General features: G+C 47.8%; 2 protein-coding genes across 9 annotated transcripts; one reads left to right on the forward strand and one right to left on the reverse strand.

Annotated features, from left to right (window-relative positions):
• Positions 1-2,189: 2,189 nt before the first annotated feature.
• TMEM176A (transmembrane protein 176A) lies at positions 2,190-6,954 on the reverse strand. Of its 2 annotated transcripts, XM_059932580.1 has the most exons (7): positions 6,878-6,954; positions 5,907-6,114; positions 5,307-5,417; positions 4,121-4,177; positions 3,745-3,957; positions 3,087-3,197; positions 2,190-2,498 (listed from the first exon to the last, which is right to left on the reverse strand). In XM_059932580.1, exons 2-7 carry the CDS (start codon positions 6,090-6,092, stop codon positions 2,457-2,459), a joined length of 720 nt encoding a protein of 239 aa, XP_059788563.1. In that variant the 5' UTR covers positions 6,093-6,114; positions 6,878-6,954; the 3' UTR covers positions 2,190-2,456. The 2 variants fall into 2 exon arrangements, with proteins under 2 accessions (XP_059788563.1, XP_059788564.1); XM_059932581.1 differs by lacking the exon at positions 4,121-4,177.
• A 464-nt stretch (positions 6,955-7,418) lies between these two features.
• Positions 7,419-15,137, forward strand: TMEM176B (transmembrane protein 176B). Of its 7 annotated transcripts, none has more exons than XM_059933065.1 (8): positions 7,419-7,498; positions 8,180-8,245; positions 10,338-10,537; positions 12,322-12,432; positions 12,803-12,859; positions 13,099-13,329; positions 14,264-14,383; positions 14,820-15,137. In XM_059933065.1, exons 3-8 carry the CDS (start codon positions 10,346-10,348, stop codon positions 14,907-14,909), a joined length of 801 nt encoding a protein of 266 aa, XP_059789048.1. In that variant the 5' UTR covers positions 7,419-7,498; positions 8,180-8,245; positions 10,338-10,345; the 3' UTR covers positions 14,910-15,137. The 7 variants fall into 7 exon arrangements, with proteins under 7 accessions (XP_059789048.1, XP_059789049.1, XP_059789053.1 ...); XM_059933066.1 differs by having other exon boundaries at positions 10,341-10,537; XM_059933070.1 differs by having other exon boundaries at positions 7,422-7,481.
• Positions 15,138-24,364: the final 9,227 nt, after the last annotated feature.

Here is a 24,364-nt window from a genome sequence, read left to right on the forward strand (position 1 = left end):
GTTTGCCCTTCTGCTCAGAAGTGGTCTTTTACTGTCAGAATGTGGCAACCTCCTTTGTTTATTGCATCTGGCAGGTCTGAGTCTCTGGGACTGACCCCTTCCCAAGTCCCCCCCCCCCCAGAGCTCTTCCTCAGCTTCCGTCCCCGTTGGTTACCCTTCCTCCCTCCGAACAGCTTCAGAGAGTCCTGGATCTTCGGTTTTCTCTTCTGTAGGAAATCAGGTATCTTGCCAGCCCTGCCTTTTGTTTCAAAATTTTTTTTCAAAAGCAATTTGTTTATTTGAAAATACAGGGCTTCCCTGGTGGTGCAGTGGTTAAGAATCTGCCTGCCAATGCAGGGGACATGGGTTCGAGCCCTGGTCTGGGAAGATCCCACATGCTGTGAAGCAACTAAGCCCGTGTGCCACAACTACTGAGCCCATGCCACAACTACGGAAGTCCATGCTCTTAGAGCCTGTGCTCTGCAACAAGAGAAGCCAACGCAACGAGAAGCCTGCGCACCGCAACAAAGAGTAGCCCCCGCTCGCTGCAACTAGAGAAAGCCCGTGCACAGCAACAAAGACCCAATGCAGCAAAAAAAAAAAAAAAAAAAAAAAAATATATATATATATATATATATATATATATATATATAAAATACAGCTACAATCACAGGCTTGCATCAAAGAGGCTCTTATTTTGAGGGGGAAAATGAAAGTACACATCTGGAAATGACTTGGAGGTGTTGAGATAGGGATGGACAAATAATCCCAAATTTATCTCCATATCATTATGAGTTATTATGATAGTAAAACTGACCTTCGTTTTTCTGTGTACAGGTCTGTGAGTTTTAATACATGTATAGATTCCTGTAACTAGTACCATGATCGAGATAAAGAACAGACCATCACCCCCCAAACTCCCTGGTGCCAGCTCTGCTTTTAGTCACACTAAAATGTTGCTGTACAATATTGTGCTTACATTTAATGATTTAAAAAAACATGGTGCCACTTTCTCTGGCCATCACAGTTTCTGATGAGAAACCACAGTCATTGGATTACCCTTCTCTATAGGTAATGGGTCATTTTTGTTTGGCTATTTTCAAGACTTTGTCTTTAGTTTTTAGCAGTTTGATTATGATATATCTAGGCTTGTACTTCTTTGAGTTGGTTCTGTTAAGGATTCATTGAGCTTCTTTTTTTTTTTAAATTTTATTTATTTATTTATTTATTTATTTATTTATTTATTTATTTATGGCTGTGTTGGGTCTTCGTTTCTGTGTGAGGGCTTTCCCTAGTTGCGGCAAGTTGGGGACCACTCTTCATCGCGGTGCGCGGGCCTCTCACTATCGTGGCCTCTCCCGTTGTGGAGCACAGGCTCCAGACGCGCAGGCTCAGTAGTTGTGGCTCACGGGCCTAGTTGCTCCGTGGCATGTGGGATCTTCCCAGACCAGGGCTCGAACCTGTGTCCGCTGCATTGGCAGGCAGATTCTCAACCACTGCGCCACCAGGGAAGCTCTCATTGAGCTTCTTGAGTCTGTCCGTTTGTGTCTTTCAGCAAATTTGGGAAGTTTTCAACCATATTTTTTTACACACAGACAAAAGTAATTGTTTCGGATACCATTTGTGTGCCTCTCCAGATATTCTTTCCATATTTCTCTAGCCTGCTCTGTGCCCCAAAGGCGTGTCTTATATGGATCATATCATCGCCCAATGTCCCATGACTTCCTGTTAGGTTTGGCGAATAGGGAAAACTAGCAAGAGGTAGAAATGGGTAGTTTGGGTATTTATTCCTCTGGATGCCTCACTGCAGAATCATCTCAGGCTGGCTGTGTTTCTCTGGGAAGGTGAGAGCTCAAATCAAGCACCATCTCCATCGGGTTTCTCTGTCTCTGGCTGAAACACAATAATTGCTCCCCTTCCTCATTTTTTGGGTTTAGCTGATGATACGCTCCCCTCCACCTCAGTTAGCAATCCTGCTATGGCAAAATTCATACCAGGGAGTGGGGATCAGAGTCTCTCTTCCTTTCATCCTTCATTGCCAGGCATTTGGGCCTACAGTCCCAGGACCAGCTTCAAAGAGAGTCTGTTTTCAAGGCCGGCAACTCTAGACGCAGACTGGCTGTTGGGAGTGGAACGAGCTTTGTAGGTTTGCTGTTGGCTCATTCTCCTCTGCCTCCCTCCAGCCAAGAGAAATACCCTAAGCAAGAAGCTGGGAGCAACAGCACGAGAGTTTATTATCATCATTGCTCAAGAGGGGACATGAAGCAGGCAGGATGGTGAAGGTGAGCAGGAAATGGACCAGAGCAGCTCTGATGGTTGGTGGTGCAGGGCAGTGGCTGTGGCCATGGGGGAAGGATAACTGGGGCCAGAGGAGAGCCTCTCTTCCCGGCCTGGTTCTTCTTCCACCAGGCAGATGCTGGGATACCCGGTCCCGGCGGAGCTCCAGACATGAGTCCTCTGGAGAAGCAGGGCTAATTTCACTCACTCCCAGCAGTTTCTTTCAAGGGAGGGTCTCTTTTCTAAGGGAAAAGGAGGCGGTAGGACAGCCCATGGGGGAGAGAAAGTGTAAATGCTTTGTATCAGGACAGCTTAGTTCTGGAGCCAATCAGATCCAACATCAGCCTCATGGAACCTGATGCAAAGAGCCCCAAGGTCCCACCATGTACATGGACTTCCCTAGCTTCCTAGGGTCTGTTTTTCAGATTTTTTTTCTTGTTTTGATGTGGACCAGTGTTTTAAAAGTCTTTATTGAATTTGTTACAATATTGCTTCTGTTTTATGTTTTGGTGTTTTGGCCGCGAGGCATGTGGGATCTTAGTCCCCGACCAGGGATTGAACCAGCAGCACCCCCTGCATTGGAAGGTGAAGTCTTAACCGCTGGACTGCCAGGGAAGTCCCTCCCTAGGGTCTTTGGACTGGGTGTTACTTGGTCAGGGACAAGGGGTCTCTGGGCTGGGCCACTACTGGGGTGGAAACACAGGAATGATGCCCCTTGACACTCACTGTAATGACACTTTTCTCCTCCCCAAACCATCCACTCTCCATTCCTGTCTCCCCTGGAGAGCACTGCTGCCCCAAACACACAGACACAAGCTTTAGGGACTCACCTCCTTAGGTCGGTATTTTCTCCAGCAGCACAGACACAGGGGGACCAGAGATGCCAGAAGCAGCAGAGCCCAGATCCCCAACAGCATGGCATTGATGCTTATGAACAGGGCCTGGGGACAGAGGACCAAAGCGGTAGGCACCAGAGTGACTGTTGCCATTTGTGGTCTGTCTTCACGCTGATCATGGCACAGGGTCACTCTCCACCCCATTCATCCCATCCCCAAGTCGGTAGCTTCCGGGGTGGGCGGAGGCTGAAGAAGGAGCCTGGGGTGGGGGTCAGTGGGTGTAGCATGCAGAGAGCGGCCAGTAACCCCTGTCACCGGGTCTCAGCATCCTCATCTGAGCAGCGATGGGCTTGGGCTGTGGTCTGGTTCCCTGACAAGCCCAAGACTTGAACATGCATTTAACACCTTAGCAGCTCTTCACGTATTTGCAGTATTAGCTCATTTACTATGAGTTCAGTGTTTGTATTTCCCATAGATCTGTAACTCCCACAACCATAGGAACCGCTTCTGTTTTGTTCCCTGCCACGCTGTGGTGATGGGAGACGTGCTCAGGGTAGAACAGGCTGTGCCCTTTTCGGTGGACAGCCTCACTCTCCACTGTCTGACCCTCCCTGCCCACCGCGCGCTGCCGTGCCTTCCCCGGCCCGGCTACCTTCAGCATGTTCACATAGGAGGTGCACAGCTTCAGCCTTCCCACGTCTGCACTCGGAGAGCTGGGGGCCCTGGTGGGCCCCCAGGAAGGGGAGACATCACAGATACCGTGAAAGAAAACATGGTGGTACTCATGGAAACTTCTAGCCCCGATGATGATGGCGGCTGTGGCCGTGGAGAAAGCTGCCAGGGCGAGCAGGGTCCTCAGCAGGGCCTGGTGGGGACAGGGGGCAGAGACAGACCTTGGAGACTGAGTGTCTCCGGAGCCCAGCCCGGGACAAAGAGCGGGAAGCCTAGTGGAGAGGGCGTGGGATGGGCGGCAGGCTTGGGGTGGCCTCCAGCTTCTGGGCCTGGTGTCAACCCCTCCCCGAACTCACCCAGTAGGTGCCACCTCGTTTCTCATAAATGAAGGCGACAGCACCAGCCAGCACAGCCTGGGGAGAGATTGAAGCAGCAGGGGGTAGCTCAGGGCAGCTAAGCCCCACCCCCAGCAGCCTGCTTCTTGTTCCCTCCTCAGCTCCCACAGGCAAAGCCAACCATCCTACTGGCCTTTCCCCACAGCACCCCACGTGGACCCTAGGTTTTGAGCTGAGCTCTGTTGTCTGTAAGACAACGGTGAGGGTATTGAAGGCTGAATCAAACGCCCGAGGCTGCAGGACTCTCTATTTTAGGGACATCGAAAGTGCTCATGGTCAAGCTGGGTGTAAACCCCCCTTCCCTTCTCCAAAACCTCTCTTTTTAAGCAACACCAGGTGCTTTACGAAAGCTCCAGGGCGGTGGGGTGGAAGGTCCGGGGTGTTGGAGGAGCTCTCAGTGCAGGATAAGCGTCCGCTGCCTCGGGGTGAGGGCAGGCGCTCGTTCCAGCAGCGCTCAGTCTCCCACCCAGCGGGTCTTCCAGGACAGGAAGTCTGGTTGATGCCAAGGGAAAGATGGATCTGAATCCTGTTTGGCAGTTCTGTAGCTAATCTCAGTGTTTTTGGCCACGGGGTGGATGAGGATGATTACTTCTGGCTCCTCTCTTAATCAGTACGTGTGTTTTGCTCTTGTTCTGTGAGGGTGGGCAGGACAGAGGGTGCCTCTTTCCTGCTATGATCTGCCCACCCATCTCCTGCTGCAGGTGGCACACGTCCATCTGCTGACATAACTGCTGTTGTCCGGTGAGCCCCCCTGGACTTCCCCTGTGTGCAGGGCCTGCAGAGGGCAATGGGAAACCACCGGGAGGTGCATCTCCCTTGTACACACCCTCCAGCACGTTCCGCCTCCCTCCATCTCAGTGCAAGTGCCTGGAGATGAGCCCTGTCCTAGATCCTTAGCTGATCTGCTGCTGAAGGTGGGAGAAGTGGTGGGAGAAGCCCGGTGCAGGCACCCGCGAGAGCTGACCGGTGACCGTGGCCCTCCCAGCCCTTAGCTCAGCTATTTTCCCATCTGTAGAAGCCTGGCATCAGCCTAGAGAGCTGGGAGTCTTTTCAGCTGCAAACGGTCTACATTCTGATGGGGTCGATGGTGGTGGTCTCTCACCTCTGATAGGGGTCCCCCTGCCCACGGTCCTCCCGCTCCACTCACCACCGCCCCTGTCCAGATGGGAGCTCCTGATCCAAGCAGCGTGGTGTAGTAGAAGATGAAGAGGAATCCTCCCAGGACCCCACTCAACACGCCCAGCACGATCTGCACCGCCTGAAAGATGAAAAACCTAAGAACCCGGATCCCAGGTTCCCGGGCCCAGGAGAAACCCTCTGCGCCTAAGTCTCAGGGGAGTTTTGAGGACCTGCCACTCCATGTATTAAAGGTTAGAACCCCATGAAAGGGAAAGAGAGAGAGAAGAGAGAAAGAGAGGGGGGACGAGGAGGGAGAGGACAGGAGGGGAGAGAAGGCGAGGGGAGGGGAGAGCTAGCCCACGCTGGGTCGGGAGAGGATGAGCTCCGGGTTCCACCAGCTGGGACTTTAAATGGTCAGGGGCTCCTTTGCACCCTTCAGCCCACAGCCCACCCTACGTACAGCTTTCCCTGAGAGGCCAGTAAGTGAAGGAAAAGCCAGAACTTGATCTCTAGGAAGAACGTAAGACTGGCTCAGCATCGCATTCAGAGAGAGGCTGGCTGGGAGAGTGTGCAGCAAGAGGAGGGGGCCTACCCTTCCCAGTCCAGGGAGGCTGGGCGCCCTACTCACCCAGGAGGCCACCAGCAGCCGGCGGCGGCCCAGGGCCCGGGAGGCGGCGTGGGGCGGGGGCACGCGGGGCTGCAGCAGGGAGCAGCCGCTCAGCAGCAGCTTGGCCAGAGCCGACTCCTGGTGGATGTGCACCTTGATGCAGGTGGGCTGGGGAGCTCCAGCGGCCACCTCCCCGCCACCTGCCATCCCCAAGCCTGTGGACACCCGCCTGGGAGGGAGGAAGGGGGCGTCAGGGGGAAGAGTTGGCAGGAGGTTTGCACAGATTCCGCGGGAGCTGGCGAGGCCCCCGGTCACAGTGCAGCATCTGGGACCTGCCTTGAGGGGTGTCATGTGAGGGATCCCTGAGTCTGCTGAGGCTGAGGCCACCACTCAGCCCACTGGAGCCGCCGCCTTCACCCCAGATCTGCTCTGTCTCCCCATCCTCCTCCCACGGCCTCAGGGTCTGGACCAAGCGGTGCCCTGGAGCCCTCACCTCTCTCCTTTCTGCTCCCAGCCCGCTTGTGTGATCACGGCCCTCACCCTGGCTCTCCCCTCTGCCTCTTGCCCTCCAGAGCCCTCAGGCTGCCAGACAGAACTGAGTCCTGGCTGCCTGTTGAACTACTATTGAGGCAGCTGCTTCCCAGCTGAGCCCGGGGACCCACCCCCCGCCCCTACATATTTCCCTCTCCATCAATGGCTACTCAGCCCTGTGCTGCCTGTTCAAACTGCCCCCCCCAACCCTCTGCATGAAGTTGTGGGTGCAGATGGAGGCCAAAGGCCAGGATGATTTGGCATCACACGGGGACAGGGATGAACCTGGCCTCCACTCGTGCCACCTTCCTGGATGCACATCCTCTACGTGGTCATTGGTCCCTCCCTCCCCAGCAAGTTCTGGGGGGCCTGTGAGGGGGCAGGGTGGGCACTCCTCTGGGGAGGGGCCCTGTGAGAAGGGTCTCTGGGAAAGGGCCGCCTGGGCTGAGGGCCTGCCTCACCTGCTCTCCTCGGGGACCGACAGTCACGGTCGAGGGTGATAGGAGGGCTGGGGATGGCTGAGTGGGGGCTGAGAACCAGGCAGAAAGGGGAGGGGGTTGGTGGGGCTCCAGAAAGGGAAGGATGAGGCAACTTCCCAGCACACAGCTGGAGCAAAGGGCCCCTCCAGGGTTTTCCAGCTGCCAGGGGGGAATCACTGGGCTCCGATGCCCTGGAGAGCACAGGGGCCAGGTGGGTGGCCTGGGAGACTGCAGAGCTGACCGGCCCTGGAAAATCCCCCATCCCCACCAGGGCAGGGGCTTTCTGAACAAAGACTTGTCTGTGCCGTGTGCACCCCAGTGTGTGTGCTGAGGAGGGATGAACACGCCAGTGTGTGTGTTTGTGTGTTTGTGTGCTCTGCCTTCTCCGGCCAGTCTGATTATCTACTCGAGACCAAACCCCCCTCGAGGGGCCCCTTTGGACCAGCTATTTTCTGGGAAGTCAAGGTGCTGAAGGTCAGGCCCTCATCACTCCACCCCTTCCTTCTGTTCTCTCCCACCCACTGCCGGGTGCCTCAGCTCTGGGCAGCTCTGCTCTGCTCGGCCGCTGGTTCCCAGAGGACAGCAGGTGAGCAGGGCCCTCAGGTGAGCCGCCCAGGTGACCCGTCCCAGGAGACTCTCAGTGCAGGACCCCTCTCTCTTTCTCTCGAGGAATCTCCAAGACCAGTCCCCAAAGCCCCCATCCTGTCTCACAGGATGCCATTCTCCCCCCATTCCTGGTCCCTGTAGGACCTGCTTGGGAGGGAGGGATACACTAGATAGAGGACGTGACACTAGAAAAATGGCTAGGCGGGTCGGAGGGCCACGTCAGCTGGACTCTCCCTCCCCAGTGCCTCATATCTTTATTCTGAGGGTGGGATGGCTGGTTTCCTGGTGAGAGGTCCTTCAGCAGCAAAGGCAGAAGGTGGAGGGCCCAGGGTGTAGCTGGGATCCCGGCCCTCTCTCCCCAGCTTCAGGGGCACAGGGAGGAGCTGGGCAGAGAAGAGCGTCCAGGGCAGCAGGGAAGAGCCCCACACCCTGGAGTTAGGGTGGCGTGAAAGGGGATCTTCATGGCGCTGGCCTGGCTCAGAGGAAGAGCAGGAATCTAGGCTGATCTGGGGATTGGAGCTGGGGGTGAGGCGGGAGGGGGAAGCAGTGGTATCCAGAGGGTTCAGAGGGAGCCGGAGCCCAAGGCACATTCTGGACTGCAATATGATGCTGAGCCCTGGGTCCCAAGGAAGATCTGGCTAGAATCCCAGCTGGGCTTCCTTGTGTGTCTGTGAACAGGTCTGAACCTCCTTGCCCATCTGCAGAATTGTCAAACACCTGTCCTTTATACTGCACGGAGGCCAGGTAGGTGAAGAGTGAAACTGCTCTGTAAAGTTCATACGATACAAATGGGAAGACCTTAAACTTATTGCTCTTGCTGGTGTTTTTAGAATTGTTATTAATAATGTTATGATTTAAACAGTGAGAAGTAGGATGCCCATGAGAATTACCTGGAGAGGATTTCCTTTGGAGCTAGGCAAGTTGATTCTAAAGTGCCTAAGGAGAAGTAATCTAGCAAAAGTGGCCATGAAAGAAAAAAGTAACATGGGGGGGGAGGGTCATGAAACAGCTCAACTAAATGTTAAACTCTATACTCATTATTAAAATTACAGTAATGCTGCATGACTCATCAGATCCACCAATGGGCAGAATATAAAGACTAAAATAGGCTTGGATTCCTACGGGAATTTCATTTTTGCTCAGGGGAGTATTTTAAATCAGTGGGAGAAAGATGATATATTCCGTAAACAGAATATACTCTTCAGAAGTTAACCATCTGAAGAGAACAAACCAAAACCAACTTGGATCCATTTTTTCCAACTTACAAGGTAAATTCCAGATGACTCAACATTTAAATGTGAGAACTGAAAACATAAAAGCACTTAGAAGAAAACATGGACGGATTATTATTTTATAATCTTGAAATGGGAAAGTCCCTTTTAAGTACAATATAAAACCCAGAAATCATAAAAAATGACTGAAAACTTTGATTATATAAAAATACAAACGAAGTCAAAAATAAATCACAAATTGTAAAGCACTATTTGTAATTCATGTCACAGATGGTAATTTTTCAAATACACGAAGAACTCCTATAAAGACCAAAACAAAACAGAGTAACAGAAGGAGGTCATAGGATATGAAAGGAAAGCTCACAAAAGAAGAGGAAAAAGGCTCTTAAACATGTGAAAAGATGACCAAACTCACTCATAAGAGAATTGATACTGGAATAGTCACAGAAAGCAGCCTGGTGGTTGCCTGGGGCCAAGGGTTGGAGGGGTTCCTGGGGAAGGGACATTAGGGAACTTTTTGCAACATAGAAATGTTCTGTATCTTGATTGTAGTTATGGTTGAACATATGTACACATTTGTTAAAAGTCACTGAGATACACAATTAAAAGGGGACATTTTATTGACTAAAAAGGATTAAAATCTACAACGGAATGTCATTTTTCCGAGAGACATTTGAAAAAGATTAGAAAGTTTGCTGACACCTTCTGCTGGTCTTGGGGAGGGGCAGTGGACACTCTTGGAATTGTCCTTGCATGAGAATTGCATGGAAGTAGCTCCATGGAGGGAAATACCTTTTAAAATTACAAACACACATTCCCATTGACATGCTGATTCCATGTTGCTTGTAAGAAAAAAAATAAAGGTCTATAAATAGGGGACTGCTTAAAAAAATTATGATGCATTCATACAGTGGAATACTATGCAGCCGTACAAACGAGTGAGGACGCATTTTATGGACTGATGTAGGATTATTTTTAAAAGATGGTTCTGTGAGCAAATCATTGTGCAGAAACTGTGTGTGCTATCCTGCCATTTGTGGGAAAAGAGGGAGAGAAAGAATATTTTTACATGTTTTTATATGCAAAAAAGTCATTGTAGGATATATTAGAAAATGATAATATTTTTCCACCTGGAAGACAGCTAGCTGGCTAGGAGAGAAAGATGGGAGAGTGGGTTTTAGCAGTATACCCTGTTTTATCTTTTGATTTTTTTTTAACCATATGAAAGTGTTATGTATAAATATATACACTCCGTTGCTGAAATAATTCAGATTCCTTTCTTTGTCAATCCCAAGGCCCAGACAAACTGTATCTGACCATTTTGGGAAGAGGTCCAAGAGTATATATGGTGAAAACTCTAGAGGTGATTCAGATTTGCAACCCAGATTAAGGTCACTGCGACAGAGACTTCCCTGGAGGTCCAGTGGTTAAGACTCTGTGCTTCCAAGGCAGGGGGTGTGGGTTTGATCCCTGGTTGGGGAACTAAGATCCCACATGCCGTGACTTGACTTGACTCGAAGACTGTTTTCTCTCCCTGAACTCATGCAGTGTATTCCTTTTTCCCTTACTTAGATCTCAGACCTCACTTCTGTGCATCTCCCCAGCAGGCAGGATGACCCAAAACATGCTGGTGGTGAATGGAGTCGACGTGGCCTCTACGCTGTCCCAGCCCACTCACATCGACATCCACATCCACCAGGAATCCGCTTTGGCACAACTGCTGAAAGCTGGGAGTTCCCTGATGGAGCACCTGTCCCACCGTCCTGCCAAGGCCAGGATAGGCTACGGACAGCTGGCACTAGGGGTAAGAGCGGGCTGGAGAGGTGGGTTAGCAAGGTGACACAGAGGAGGGTAACGCTCCTTCTTCCATACGATGCGGAAAAGGAAAGTGGGTTGAATCCCCATGAAAACTCACTATTCGTATCCCATCTCGTTTGGGAAAAGAACGTTTGGGAAGTTTCGCCACAGAGATTTAGATGGAAAGGAATAGTGGATCCCTTCTTCGGTGCAACGTGAACAGTCCCAGCCAGAGCTGGGGGGTGGGCGGAAGGATCCCTGGAGGCGGTTCATTCAGGTTAATTGAACCCACGTGGACGGAGGGCCTGCAATGCAAGGCAATATGATAGGCACTTTGGGGGAAAAACTTCAGAGAGGATATCTAGGCAATAACATGAAGGCGCCCAGCATCCATCAGAAGGGATCAGGCAACTACACAAGTGCCTAGAATTAGAGGTAGCTCAGGTGACATCCTTGGGAGGCAGGATGGCGTCCTGCAGGGGTAGGCATCTGAGCCAGCCCTTGAACGGAGCAGCGGTGTGTTTAGACAGATAGAGGTGGAAGATGGAAGAAAAGGAATCTCAGGTTAAAAGAATGGCAAGAAAGAGGACAAAGAAGCCAGAAAGCATAGGACAAGTTCTGTCAGGGTAAAGAGAATGGGACTCATGGCTGATTAGACTGGAAATACAGACCAGGGCCATATTGCTGAGAGCCTTGAGTGACAAGGTGAGGAATCTGAATCAGCTTCGATGGTGGGAAGACTGTGGAGAGATTCTGAGCAGGCGCCTGAGCTTCAGGCAGCCTCACAGCCAGGAGGTGTCCAGGTAAGAAGCATGGAGGGTCTGCACCTGCGACGTCGCAGCAGAAATGAGGAGGAAAGAGAGGAGACCAGATCCTTTGTGGATGGGGTCGCCATGACTTGGGAGTGAGTGGACGTGGAGTACAAGGGAGGAGAGGAGTCCGGGAAGATGCTGAGGTTTGGAGTGAAGGAGACCGGAAGATTGGAGCCCTGGAAGTCAGCGAGGCAGACACTGAGGGTGTGGGTGGGGTCTGGAATTTGGACGCAGTGAATCTGAGAAGCTGGCAGGACATGTAGGTGGTGACGTCCAAGAGGCTGTGATAGTTGGATCCTCCAGGAAGCAGACGCCGAGTGGGAGTTGGGTGTGCGAAAGGTTTATTGGGGTGTAACATCCATGCAATGAAAAGGGCAGGAGAAGGACTGGGCAGGGGGAGACATCAGATCATGAGGCAGGGCTGACAAGGTCTGGGCCAGCCCAGTGGGGAGCTCGGGAGCAAAGACTGCCCATCACAGGAGTTCCGTGTTAGCTGAAAATGGCCCTTGAACCACTGCCTTGCTTAATCATTGGCTGGGTAGCCATCCCCAAAGACTGTGCCCTCAGTTTGAAAGATGAGGGGACCTTGAAGGCGCTGCCCACTGTAGGCTGTCAGCTAACCACTCTCCTTTTTTGAAGGAGGTCATCATGGCCCATCCTGGACAGGGTGATGGGCTTCCCAAGGGAAAATGAGGAGAAAAAAAAGAGGAATCATCAGGTGGGATGACAAATTGTGGTATTTAGGAAAAATGGGATTTAGAAAAGAATGAAGGATAAAAGGCTGGCAAGTCAAAGGGATGAGGGAGAACCAGGACGGGCTGCTTCATGGATGTTAAGGGAACAGAATTTCCAGAATCAGAGCTGCGGAGAAGTCGGGGCAGAGGAAGAGGAGAGGAAAACCACCTAGGTGGGAGCTGCGTGGCCGCTCCTGGAGCAGGTGACTCATGGGAAGGGGTGTGGCTTTCCCCATCTCTTGCAGGTGACCCAGATATTGCTGGGGGCTACGAGCTGTGCTCTTGGAGGGCTTCTCTACTTGGGGCCCTGGATTCAGCTGCGTGCCTCAGGCTGTGCCTTTTGGGCAGGGTTTGTGGTGAGTAAGAAAGGGGTTGTGAGCTCTGAGGGAGGCAAGTGTTTATGGACAAGGAGAAAGAAAGTTCCTTTGGATCTGGGTCAGGGATTTGGGGAAGAGACCACAGACCCAGAGTCCAAATGCTCTCTGTTATAAGGAGGCTGCCTTAGGGGGTGGGCAAAACCCTTCCACCCTCTGTTTTTCTCTTTAAGGCAAGGCTGGGAATAGCGGGGCAGTTGTAAGTAGAGTCCTGTCCATCTGCTAGGTTTCTTTGCCTGTTCCTTGGATCCTGCTTCACATTGGCTGTTCTGGGGCCTGTTGGGAGAAGTGTGACGGGAGATCATTTCAGGACAGCCAACTGGAGGACTTTTCTGGTGTCTTCTCTTCCTAGGCCATTGCAGCAGGAGTTGGGGCCGTTGTCCATGAGAAGCACTGGGGAAAACTTTCAGTGAGTCTGGGCATCCTCTGTGTCCCACCTTGTCCTCTTCCCCCTCCTATGTCTCTGTTTTCCTGCCCTATTTTTCTGTCTTCTCCCCTTTGGTTTCAAATATCCTAAGATCTTTCCTGGAGGGGTAGGGAGGGTTTCCTTGGCCAGGAAGCTGGGGAAGAGGAGACTGGTTTGAGGCCGGGACCCCACAGCTCTGCCATCCATAGAGGGAGTCTGCAGCCAGAACCTCTCTCTTCTAGGGCTGCATATCAAGTCTGCTCACCCTGGCTGGCATTGGCACGGCCGTGGCTGCTGTTGTCTTCTGTGTGAATAGTTTAACCTGGCAACCTGATGTCTTCTATGACATCAGCTCCGTGTGTGATTCCTTAGTCCCTGCCACCCCCACCTTTGGGTACCAACAGACTGGACGAAGCAATTCCTATTCATCATGGAAGGAGGAGCGCTGCAGAAACTACATGCAAATGCTGATGGTGAGAAAGGAGAGTCAGTCTTCCAGGACGCAGCACAGCTGTGCATTGGGGAATTGGGGCACCTGAGGGCAGAGATGTAGGCTCTCTGAGCTTCGACCTCACCCGAGGTCTTTGGTTCAGGAGGTTTTAACTTAATCTGAAGCCACTGTTCAGATCCTCATGGCATGAAAATTCCCTGAATCAAAGGGGATGAGGGCAAAGAGGAGACATTGAAGCGAGGATTTCATGAACCACCCTTCCGTCTTTTCTGGCGTGTGGCTGTTATCAGTTATCTATTGCTGCATAACGTACTACCCCAAAATGTACTGGCTTAACACTGCAATTTATTATTACTTCTCACATTCTGCGGGTTGACTAGGCTCACATGGGCAGTCCTCACTTGCGTTTTCTCATGCAGTTGCAGTCAGGTGTCAGTTGAGGGTGAAGTCATCCAAGAGCTTGACCGGGCTGGACCGCTAAGATGGCGCACTCACACAGCAGGGAGCTCAGCTGGGGCTATCAGCCAGGGAGCCTACAATGGCTTCTCCACGTGGCTTGGGCTTCTCGTAGCCCAGCAAGCAGGTCCCAACAGGGAGCATTCCACTGTGAGCATTTCAAGAGGTAGGAAATGGAAGCTGCCAGGCCAAATAAGGGCTACCCCATAATTGACCTAGTGCCACTTCCACTGTATTTTGTTGATCAAAGCATTCCCAGGCCCTTCCAGATTCTAGGGGGGTGGAGCAGTGGATCCCACCTCTTCACAGGGGGAGGTAAGGTCACATTGCAGGCAAGCAAATGGGATGGAGTCTGTGGCTGCCCCCGTAGTTGGAAGATGCAATCTGCTTTGGTGGGAAGTAGTTAGTTGGACAGGGTCTGATCCCTCCTGGGGTAGCAAGATGATAGTAACAGCAGAAGCAGACTCCTGGCTGTAACTTTTTTCTTACTTTATCTTCAGGATTTGTTCCTAGGAATCCGTGGTCTGCTCCTGGCCGTCTGTGTCCTGCAGGTCATTGTATCCTTGGCTTCCCTGGGCGTGGGTCTTCGATGCTTCTGTGGCCAGAGCTCCCGGGCCCTGGTGAGCTGTTAGGGAGGCACTAGGGAAAGAGCGGATCTGGTTGGTGAAGCTCTAGGGCTGGGAAGGACATCGGGGCAGGAACACTGCTGAGCAGGGGTCACGCTCCCCCTCACTCAGCCCTTTTCCTGTGCTTGGCTCTGCCCTTCACTGTCTGGGGAACATGACCCCATCACTATGTCCTGGGTTGACTTCTGCCTTCTGCCTCCGCTGCCCTTCTTTGCTCTCATTTTCCCACGTTCCCCTCTTTCCCACGTCCTAGGTCTTGTCTAGCTCCCCTTCCTCCGTCACCTTTTTCTTCCCTCCTTCTTTCATTTGTCTGATTTCCAGTTCTATGGAGCTAACTCTACTCCAACCTTTTCCTCCCAAGAATTGATTTTCCTCCTTTTTTTTTGGGGTTTTTTTTTTCTGTTTTGTTTTTGTTTTTGTTTTGTTTCAGGATGAAGAAGGGTCCGAGGAGAAGCTGTGGGGGAAGAATTCAGTGCCTTCCTCCCCCCACAAGAAGAAGAGCACAGCTGTTGTCCTGTGAGCAGCCAAAGACCCTACCTGGACCCTGCATGTCCCTCCAGAGTAGCCCAGGGCCCCTCACTGCCCTGTCCCTCACACTTGCCTCCTTTGGCTGCTCCCCATCACCCCAACACCCTCACCCATTGTTCCCACTCCAGGGTCCTCAATTCAGTGAACAGGTATTGTCACATTTTCCCCAATGCTTATTAAACAGAAACAACCACAAAAAAATGATTTTGTGCAGAAAGGATGTAGTCTCCCTTTGTTGATACACACGGTGCATTGATACACATGGAATTAAATGAGAGTTATGTATCATATGGAAACAAGGTCCCAATAAGACTTAATTTACGTTCTGCTCTATATCCCAAGTGTAAAAACTCCTTTTCATGATTTCCTTCTGTTCAGTGTAAAGTGAAAATAACTCTTACATACTTAGAATCATTTTACCTGCTAAGGTTTTCTTTAAGCATCTGTAACTGATCAGTGGGCTTTACAGAACCATGTGAGACATGGAACAAGATCATTTCCTCCCTCCCTCCCTTTCTTCCTTCCCTTCATCTTCCTCCCCCTCTGTCTCTTTCCTTCCTTCTTCCTTCCTTCCTTCCTTCCTTCATTCCTTCCTCTCTCTCTCCCTTCCTCCCTCCCTTCCTTTCTTTTTTCTCTTTCTCTCCCATCTCTTTCTTTCTCTCTTCTTTTTTGCAGCAATTACTGTTGGTTCTTTCGCTACACACACACACACACCCCCACACACACACCCCTGTTATTCTTCAATTTCATTGTAAATGATAAGATTGATTAGTTTTTTACTTTTTAAATTTTCTATGTACAATATAAGTATATAGATGTAAGCACTTCTGCTATGGAAGCAGGTTCATTTGTCCAATGTGCAGCAAGCCAAATGCTGAGATGCTGAGGTGTGCCGCAGAGAAAGTGTTTATTCACAAGGCAGCCAAGCGAGGAGACAGGAGAACAAATCTCATATCTGCCTCCCTGAAGGTGAGGGGCTTGAGATATTTATGGGATAGAGAAGCAGGGTGGTCTTAGGCATGGAGAAAGGTGATTGGAAGTAGGGAAAATGTGAGGTAGCTGGTATTCCATGCCAGCATATCTGAGTTACATGTTTCTTCAGGGGATACATGTCCAAAAATGGAGGTACTTAGCATGATCTGAGGGTAGAGTTTTCACCCCTCTGATGTCAAAAGGTCACTCACTGGACCCTTGTGCAGGCCCAGTTTTAGGGTTGTTGGTCCCAACCAGTCTTAGCCAGCTTGAACTGGACAGGAGCCGACTCCAAGCCTTGGAAAACAACTTAAGCCCCTGTTACTATAGTGACCCATTCATCAGAGGTGTTATCTATAGAGGGCCACTAAGGAGTCAAAAAATAATTAAGACAAGCTTAGTCAGTGAAGGCAGGTTACAAGGGAGGGGTTTTTAACAAGTTTTCCCCTTCCCTGCAGTTCTGTAGGATGAGCTCAAGAATTTCTGTTAGTCACCAGTTTCTGTTAGCCTTATGGCGCATGATTTCATCTCTGAAGGGTAAAAAAGCAGGCCATGGTCTGTAGAATTAAGACATCATAGGGATTCTGGCATTTTTGGTTCCAACATAGTGAGCAGACTTGCATTTCCATTGTGGTTTTATGAAATCTCTGAGAGGTAGGTGTTATTACTAGTTAGAAGACCCACAACAGAAGAACTGGCTGGGAGCCCCGCCTTTACCCCCTGCACAATCCTGCACTACGATGTGGTGTTGGCAGGGGCAGAGCTGCTGGTATGGGTGAGGCATAGCCCCACCGTGGGAGGTTAGGGTGGTGGGCTTGTAGATAGAGATTTGTAAACAAGCTTGTGTAATAAAGGTCAAAGGGATGAGGTGGTATTATGTTCAGAGTACTGGACAGTGCTTGGCAAATTACACCCTGAGGGGCAAGTCTGGTCTGCCACCTACTTCTGTAAATAAAGTTTTATTGAAACACAACCACGCTTCTTGGTTTACACATTGTCTATGCAACAAGGGCAGAGTTGAGTGGTCTCAGTAGAGACTAAATGGCCCACAGGACTTAAAATAGAGTTTGCCGTCCCCTAGTGTGGGAGACCCCAGTGGAGGGAGTAGCTAGTCCTACTGGGTGATTGACAGGAGCCGGGGAGCTTATGCTCTTGCTTCCCCAAATGTGAATCTAGCATGGGCAACAGGGAGGAGGCTTTGCCCCACCCTAGACTGACTGAGTCAGGATTTGCATTTTCTCAAGATTGGCAGGTGCTTCGTGCCTTCAGCACATTTAGAGAAGCACAGAGATAATCACAGGTGTCTTGTTCGGATATAGAACAAGCCCCTTTGAATTTGATGTCTTTAATTCTTTTGATGCATTTGTTAACCTTAGCATTTTAAAAAGGAATTTTCGTGAGAAGAAACAACAGCAAGGCAGAACCAAAGATGCCGCTAAGAGGAAGCATCTTTCCTCTCTTCCTTAGCTTAAGATGCTGTTAGTTTTTGTGCTTCAGTATTTCTAAACCATCCTTTTATGGCTAGATTAGATAGAAATTCTTTTCATTTTTCATTCTGGTAAATAAATGACAACTTGGTAGTTTGCTTATTTGTTTATTTTGTTGTTGTTTTTCTAGCATGAAGCGATGTCTTACTGTCAGAGTCTGGCAACTTCTTTTCTTCCCCCCTGAAGTCTCTATGTCTCTGAGGGAAGGGGTCGCCCCTCCATCTGACTTCTCCCTCTCCCCCATTTCTTCTTTTCTGGGCTCCACTGCCCTCCCTCTCCTTACCCTGTGAATAACCTTGGAAGTTTCATAATCTTTGTTTTTCTTTTCTGTAGGAAATCAGATGTCATCCCCTTCTCCCCTTGCTTTTGTTTACTTGGAAAAACCAACAGTTATTTGTCTATTTACACAACTCAGTTTTTGTGACCAGATTGTATTTATGCAACTGACTTCATGACCCTGGGATCCAGCAATTAATCACAAGCCTATTTATATTTACTGAAGTGTTTAAAACCATTCAGAGTGTAAACAGGAAATGGTTCTATTTCTCTTTTCCAATCACTGCTTTTAACTTTGTTTTGTCAGCTCCCCATTTCCCCATTGGATATTGGTCCTTTAACATCAGGACCAGATTCCAGATTCCACAACCTGGTCATTAAAATGGTCTCATGTTTGGTGTTCAAGACCCAGTTCTGTTCATGTTTAAAACTGCAGTCATCAGAGCTTGGGTCCCCCTGCCAGCAGAGACCACTGCTTGGACTGGGAGGGTTAGGGTTAAGGTTAGGGATGTGCTGTCCTAGTGTGTGGCCCCTCCTTCTCCTTCCGGTTTCCTAAAGAGTCCTGAGGGAGGCAGGGGAGGGGATGGGGGTCCGGGCTTTCTTGGCTCAGCCGAGGGCCAGTGACCATTTGCTGATGTGATGTGGGTAGTGTCTGTTCTTGCTCCATCGCGGAGACATCTAGGAATTTCCCTGCCCACTGCTCCGTTAGCTGCCTGGCTCAATCAGGAAAACTTCCTGGAAAAGTACATCCTAAGGAGACAGCTATGAAATGCCGGGGAGGGGAGGGCTTTCCTGCAGTAGGAGTATTCATTTACTATTTCTTGCCCCTTCAAGGCCCAGAGTCTCTTCAGAGATATTTCAGGGGATGGGATAAGGCCCCATCACCTCAAACTCCACAAAGAAGGCCCTGGAGCCTCAGATGCAAAGAATTGCTCACAAGAAAGTTTGTAATTAATTTTTATGGGAAACTAATGGATGTGTGGACACGGGGTGGGGGGACGGGGAGGGTGGGATGAACTGGGAGATTAGGTTTGACATAAATACACTACCAGGTGTAAAATAGCTAGATAGTGGGAACTTGCATATAGCACAGGGAGCTCAGCTTGGTGCTCTGTGATGACTTAGATGGGTGGGATGAGGGGGGGATAGGAGGGAGGTCCAAGAGGGAGGGGATATATGTATACATATAGCTGATTCATTTTGTTGTACAGCAGAAACTAACACAACATTGTAAAGCAATTATACTCCAATAAAAAAAAATCCTTTCTGAATTAGGAAGTAGACATTATGAAAGTGTTTCTTTCCACCGGTAGGTACTGCTCTGAACTTGTTCAGCGTTTATTGGTTTAGTTTATTTCTCCCTCTCCCATCTTCAGTGCCCCACTCACTCCTCATTCAGGAGGATTTCTACTTTCTTAGTGGTTTCCTTTGAAATCTTTTTTTTTTTTTTTAAAGCATGTGCACTTAACTAAACAAATTCTAAAGGTAATCAGTATCCTTATCCTCTACCTGAAAAATACTGTGCCTTTAGAATGCTCCTTGTTAAATGATATTCTTATCTTGAGTTTTAGTTCTATCTTGACTTATTTCAACCCACAAATTAGATATTTTATTTTTTTCGTATACTCAGTGTTTGTTTAAATTTACCTATGGTTTTATTAATGGCAAAAAAGCTCTCCTTTTCTTCCTGTAGTTCAGGCCTTCTTTCTGATATCCTTTTTCTTCTTTTTTGAGGTACATCCTTTAAACGTTTCTTTAATAGCAAAGATCTCTTGGTGGTAAACCTTCTTAGCTTTTTATTTATCAGAATATTCTTTATTATACCTGGCTCAAGATAAATAGTTTCACTGGATATACCATTCCAGCTTTAGTTAATTATATCTAATTCAGGTTGCTTTTCAGATCTTTACCTTGTCTTTGATGTTTTGAAATTTTACTTCAAAATGTGTAGGTGTGCATGAATTTATTTTCCCTTGAAAATTCCTCCTGAGAAAGTATTTTTAAAAATTCCAAGTCTCAGAGTTCACACATTTTTTTTTTTAACCTGGGAAACTCTGAATTATGCCTTTGAATAGTTCCTTTCCCACATTCTCCCTAATATTTCCTTCTAAAATTTTGATTTGCCTCATGTTAGACCCTCTCACTCTAGCTTCCTTATCTCCTAACCCGGTTTGTGCTTTTTATTTTTCATCTCTTTATTTCTACCTGCTGCGCTCTGGTTAAATTCTTCATAATTATTTACCAAGTTACCCAATTTCTGCCTCAGTTATGTATAATCTGCTTTTTCCGTTCCATTAAATTTTAAGTTCCATTAAAATTTTCTAGATATGATATTTGCTTCTTTTTTAGATCTTCCTGTTCCTTTTTGATATTCTCTTGTTCCTAAGTCATGCCACCGATGACCTATTTTACTTCTCTAAGCTTACTACATTATTTATTTTATTTTCTGTAAGAAAAGTACCAGATTTGAAGTCTTTGCTGTTTTTTCTCCCAACTCTCCCAACTCTCACCAATGCCGTCTTATTTATTTTATTAACATCTATTTATTTTTATTAATTTTTTTTTACCATTTTGACCATTTTTAAGTGTATAGTTCAGTCACATTAAGTACATTCGCATTGTTGTGTAACCATCACTACCATCCATCTCCAGAAATTTTTGTTATCCTAAATGGAAACTCTGTACCCATTAAATACTAACTCCTCATTTCCCCCACTCTCCAGCCCCTGCTAACCCCCATTCTGCTTTCTGTCTCTATGAATTTGATTATTCTATGTACCTCATATAAGTGGAATTATATAATATTTATTATTTCGTGTCTAGCATATTTCACTTAGCATAATGTCTTCAAGGTTCACCTATGTTGTAGCTTATATCAGAATTTCCTTCCTTTTAAAGGATGAACAGTATTTCATTGTACATAGCACATTTTGTTCATCCATTCTTTTGTTGATAGACAATTTGGTCTGTATTATAATGAATTGTAATGGTAAATAAACCCTCCTGTCTTGTCTATACAAGAGTGATGTTAGAGAGAGTTGGGAGGACAGCTTCTAAATATTTGTTGGATGAATCAATAAATGGCATGAATTATTTTTTGCAGTGTGAGTAGAGTTTTGTTTGAACCAATTATACAGTCTGCAGTGGGATCAATGGGATGAATTTGCGGGGTAATTGAGTAGGGCAACGAGTCTCAATGTGGGATTAGAATAACATTCCCACTAGGAATGAGAACCACCTGGAGCCTTTTACAAGCTATCCTACCGTTCTTGGCTGAAATATCTTGGTTCCACTTTTGGAACCAATGGACTAGTGTTAGTATGAAGTTTCATAAGTAGATGGCCCCAGCATTCATCATTCCCCAATTTTCTAGGCACAACCCTAGATTTCCATTTGGGGATCCACTTTTTCCTCATTGTCTGGCTGTGTGTTCATGGTGGGGTTTTATCCTCAGTTCCAGGCATAAGGCATGTGACCCAAACTTAGATTAAGTGCGGATCATTTCCCCCAGACCATGGTGATTGTTTCAGGAGTGGGCACATGGCCCAAGTCCGTCACATTACAGTAAATCTTAGGGCTACCAGGAAAAGCTCTTGCACTTGCTGCTGAACTTGAACCTTCAAGGATGTAAAGTTGGAGCTGCAGCAGCCACCTTGCCCCCACGAGAGGTTCTCCTGGAGCTGCCAAAGACCACACCCCCTCCACGGGCTTGAGAATGAAGACAACCTGTGGAAGGCAGAGCTGAGAGGTGGGAAAGAACCACTCCTGAAGGTGTTGCTTGAGCTCTGAGTTCAGCAGTGCCTGAAGCTGGATTGAGCCTTGACATTTTAGTATGTGCCCAATAAGTTGTCTTTTGCTTAAGCCTCTTGCAGTTTGAAAGAGTTCTAATTAATAGGCTGAGAGACTGGGCTAAGGTAACTGGCATTTAAATGGGTGCCCAGGAGTCTCCAGGTCCCACATCCTAGGGTGCTGCACTCAAAACCGCCTGGGTGGGGTGCTGTTTTGTGGGGTGAACCCAGGTGTACTTACTCCATTGCTGTTACTTTGGGGGATAAAACATTGTGATTTGGGGGTTGGAGGGAAATCACATGTGCCCCAATATGGTTTTTACATTCTACTGCCTCCCTTCCCCCCATTTTCCATGCCCTTAGGAGAGGATTTGGTTACAAAAATATATGTGCAGCATAACAAGTTGTATATAGTCTTTGCAACGAATGCAAATATACACATGCATATATATGTATATTTATTTATATACTCATAGGATCAGCTTTTGGAAGGAAACACCAAAACTGGTTACCCTGATTGCCTGGAGGGATGGAAATTGGACATCAGGAGATGAAGCAGGGGGACTTTTCACTGTAGACCCATTCCTACGTTTTGAGTATTCCCTAATCAGAAAAGTAATTTAAATTAAATTATTAAAAAACTAAAATATTTGAAGACTTCCACTAGATCCTTTCTATCCTCGCTAACCCAGTGCCTGCTCGGCGTTATCACCAAGCCCATCTGCTTTGTCACTTTACGGCTTCAAATGGAGACGACAGCATGACATGATCCAGGGATGGTCCGCATGCGCAGAGAACCCAAAGTTCTCTGTCAGGCCCTAGGCAAAAGAGCACAAAAAACGGGTCAACTGCCAAGAGCCTTTCTCTAAAATGATTGCCCAATCTCTCTGGGGAGAACTGAGGTTTCAAGTAGGGCTATGATACTGCACAGCAAAGCCCCCGTTTCTGACATTTGGGGTTTGGGAGTCCCTGCCTGATGGACCAGAGTCGCTAATCAGGCTGCCTGGGCAGGGAGGGCCCCCGGGAAAGTTTCTGCATGGAGGCCACAAATTCAGGCTGCCGCCACCTTCATTTGTAGGAATGAAGACCAGGTACCTGAGGAAAGCAGAAGCCCAACGAACTGATAGAGAAGCCCTGAGAGAAGCAGAAGGGAAATTAAGACCATCCAAATAACATCTTTAGCAAGATGAGGAATTGCATTAAATATTGCATCTATCAGCATAAGAATGTGCTATCAATAAGGACAATTAGCAGACAAGAGTCACTTAGAGATTAAACATATGGTTGCTAAAGTTAAAAAAAAAATCCAAAGAAAATCTAGAAAAGAAGGAAAAAGAGAATGAAAAAAGATTGAAAAAGAGGTATGAAATATGAGAGAAGAAAATAAGAGCAAGAGAAGGCCATCCCTGTGGCCATGGCTCTGTTAGAGAAACATCCACTAATAGGGGTGTCTGCAAGAGAGAACAGAGAAAAATCAACATAAAGAAAACTGCAGAGTTAAGGAAAGACTTTAATTTGCAGAGTGAGAAAGCCCATTTAGTGGCCAGCACAAGAAATAGGAAAAAAAATTGACTCTTTCGCACTTAGACCCATCTTCATGAAAGGATAAGAAGATTCCAAAAGTTAAATAACAACAATAATGATTTGGTGGCTTACAAAGGTATAGGAGTTAGATTGGCATCAGACCCAGTCAATCTAAGCTGGAGGACAAATGGAGAAATGTCCTCAGCATTTTGAGGGAAAATGATTTTGAATCGGCATTTTGAAAGTGCAGTCAATCCAGTTCTTGAATGAAGGGGCAGAAAAATACTTTTATTTTCACAACATCTGGAATTCAGAAAGTTTGCCTCCTACTCACTTTTTAGTGATAGCTATTTGAAGGTTTGCGCTGGCAAAACTAGAGAGAGACCCACCCAAAGGAGAGATGGGATCTCCCAGGGGATGTGATCCAGAAGAAGAATGACAAGAGGTGCGGTTGGCGGCAGGAGGGAGGTGGAAGGTGGGGGGGTGGATGAGGGAGGAAGGGCAGGGTGAGGATATTTCATCTTCCCTGTGAGAACCTAGAAAGTCACTCCTGTTGATGGAACAGGACCAGTACTCATAGATAATGAAGGCCGCATTGGCTGAGAAAAAAGTAAAAATGCCAAAGAAAACTTGAAAATAACTTAGAAAGGGCATATATGTACTTAAGTTATGCGTAAATAAGTCCTCAAACCACATCATCTTGGTGTGCACCAACATTATCAAAACATGAATGAAACATTCAATTTTGATTAAGCTTTATTATCTATATACTTCATTTTATTTTGAAGATTTATAATTTCAAATAACATTACTTAGGGATTGAGCCCTAAAAATACAAATGTTAAAGGACATTTTCAAGCACACAAAACTATAGCCAATTGTAACACACCACACCCACGTGCCCTCAGAACACATTTTCTACTTTCAGCGATCAGATCTAGTTTCATCTATATCTCCCTCATATTTCCTCTCTTTGGAGAATTTGTTTTATTGTGAAGGGTGTTTGCTGGTTTCTGTAGTGAAGAGCTGTGTTTAATACCAGATGAGACTCACATTATCTCCTCTTCCCAAATTGATCTTCAGCGGACCTGGTTTCAGAAAAGAATACAGGAAGGATATTCAAGTAGAATCTGCAAACGTTTAGTGATTATTTCTGGTATTGCATTTCTCATCATTCGTGGACTGATGACCATTTATGGAAGATGCTGGGAGTCAGAGGAAATCACTGCTACCCAACTGGAAGAATTATCGGCATGTGTAATTAACCAGGATCAGATTGAGGCTTTAGCAACAGAGAAACGAACAGATGCCACCTCAGTATGATCTTATATTAAACCTGAACATCTTTGGGTATTTGGGCCTTTCAAAAGTTTCTTGAACACTTAAAACATAGAAATAAA

This window comes from Balaenoptera ricei, chromosome 9 (assembly GCF_028023285.1).
Source record: "Balaenoptera ricei isolate mBalRic1 chromosome 9, mBalRic1.hap2, whole genome shotgun sequence".
Classification (NCBI taxonomy): Eukaryota; Metazoa; Chordata; class Mammalia; order Artiodactyla; family Balaenopteridae; genus Balaenoptera; species Balaenoptera ricei.

Coding starts and splice junctions, on each gene's coding strand:
- TMEM176A (XM_059932580.1), bottom strand. CDS start 6,092: ATGGCAGGTGGCGGGGAGGTGGCCGCTGGAGCTCCCCAGCCCACCTGC. Junction 4,178..5,306: donor CCATCTGGACAGGGGCGGTG/GTGAGTGGAGCG, acceptor ATCTCTCCCCAG/GCTGTGCTGGCTGGTGCTGT. Junction 3,198..3,744: donor CCTATGTGAACATGCTGAAG/GTAGCCGGGCCG, acceptor CTCTGTCCCCAG/GCCCTGTTCATAAGCATCAA.
- TMEM176B (XM_059933065.1), top strand. CDS start 10,346: ATGACCCAAAACATGCTGGTGGTGAATGGAGTCGACGTGGCCTCTACG. Junction 12,433..12,802: donor CCTTTTGGGCAGGGTTTGTG/GTGAGTAAGAAA, acceptor TTCTCTTCCTAG/GCCATTGCAGCAGGAGTTGG. Junction 13,330..14,263: donor ACTACATGCAAATGCTGATG/GTGAGAAAGGAG, acceptor CTTTATCTTCAG/GATTTGTTCCTAGGAATCCG.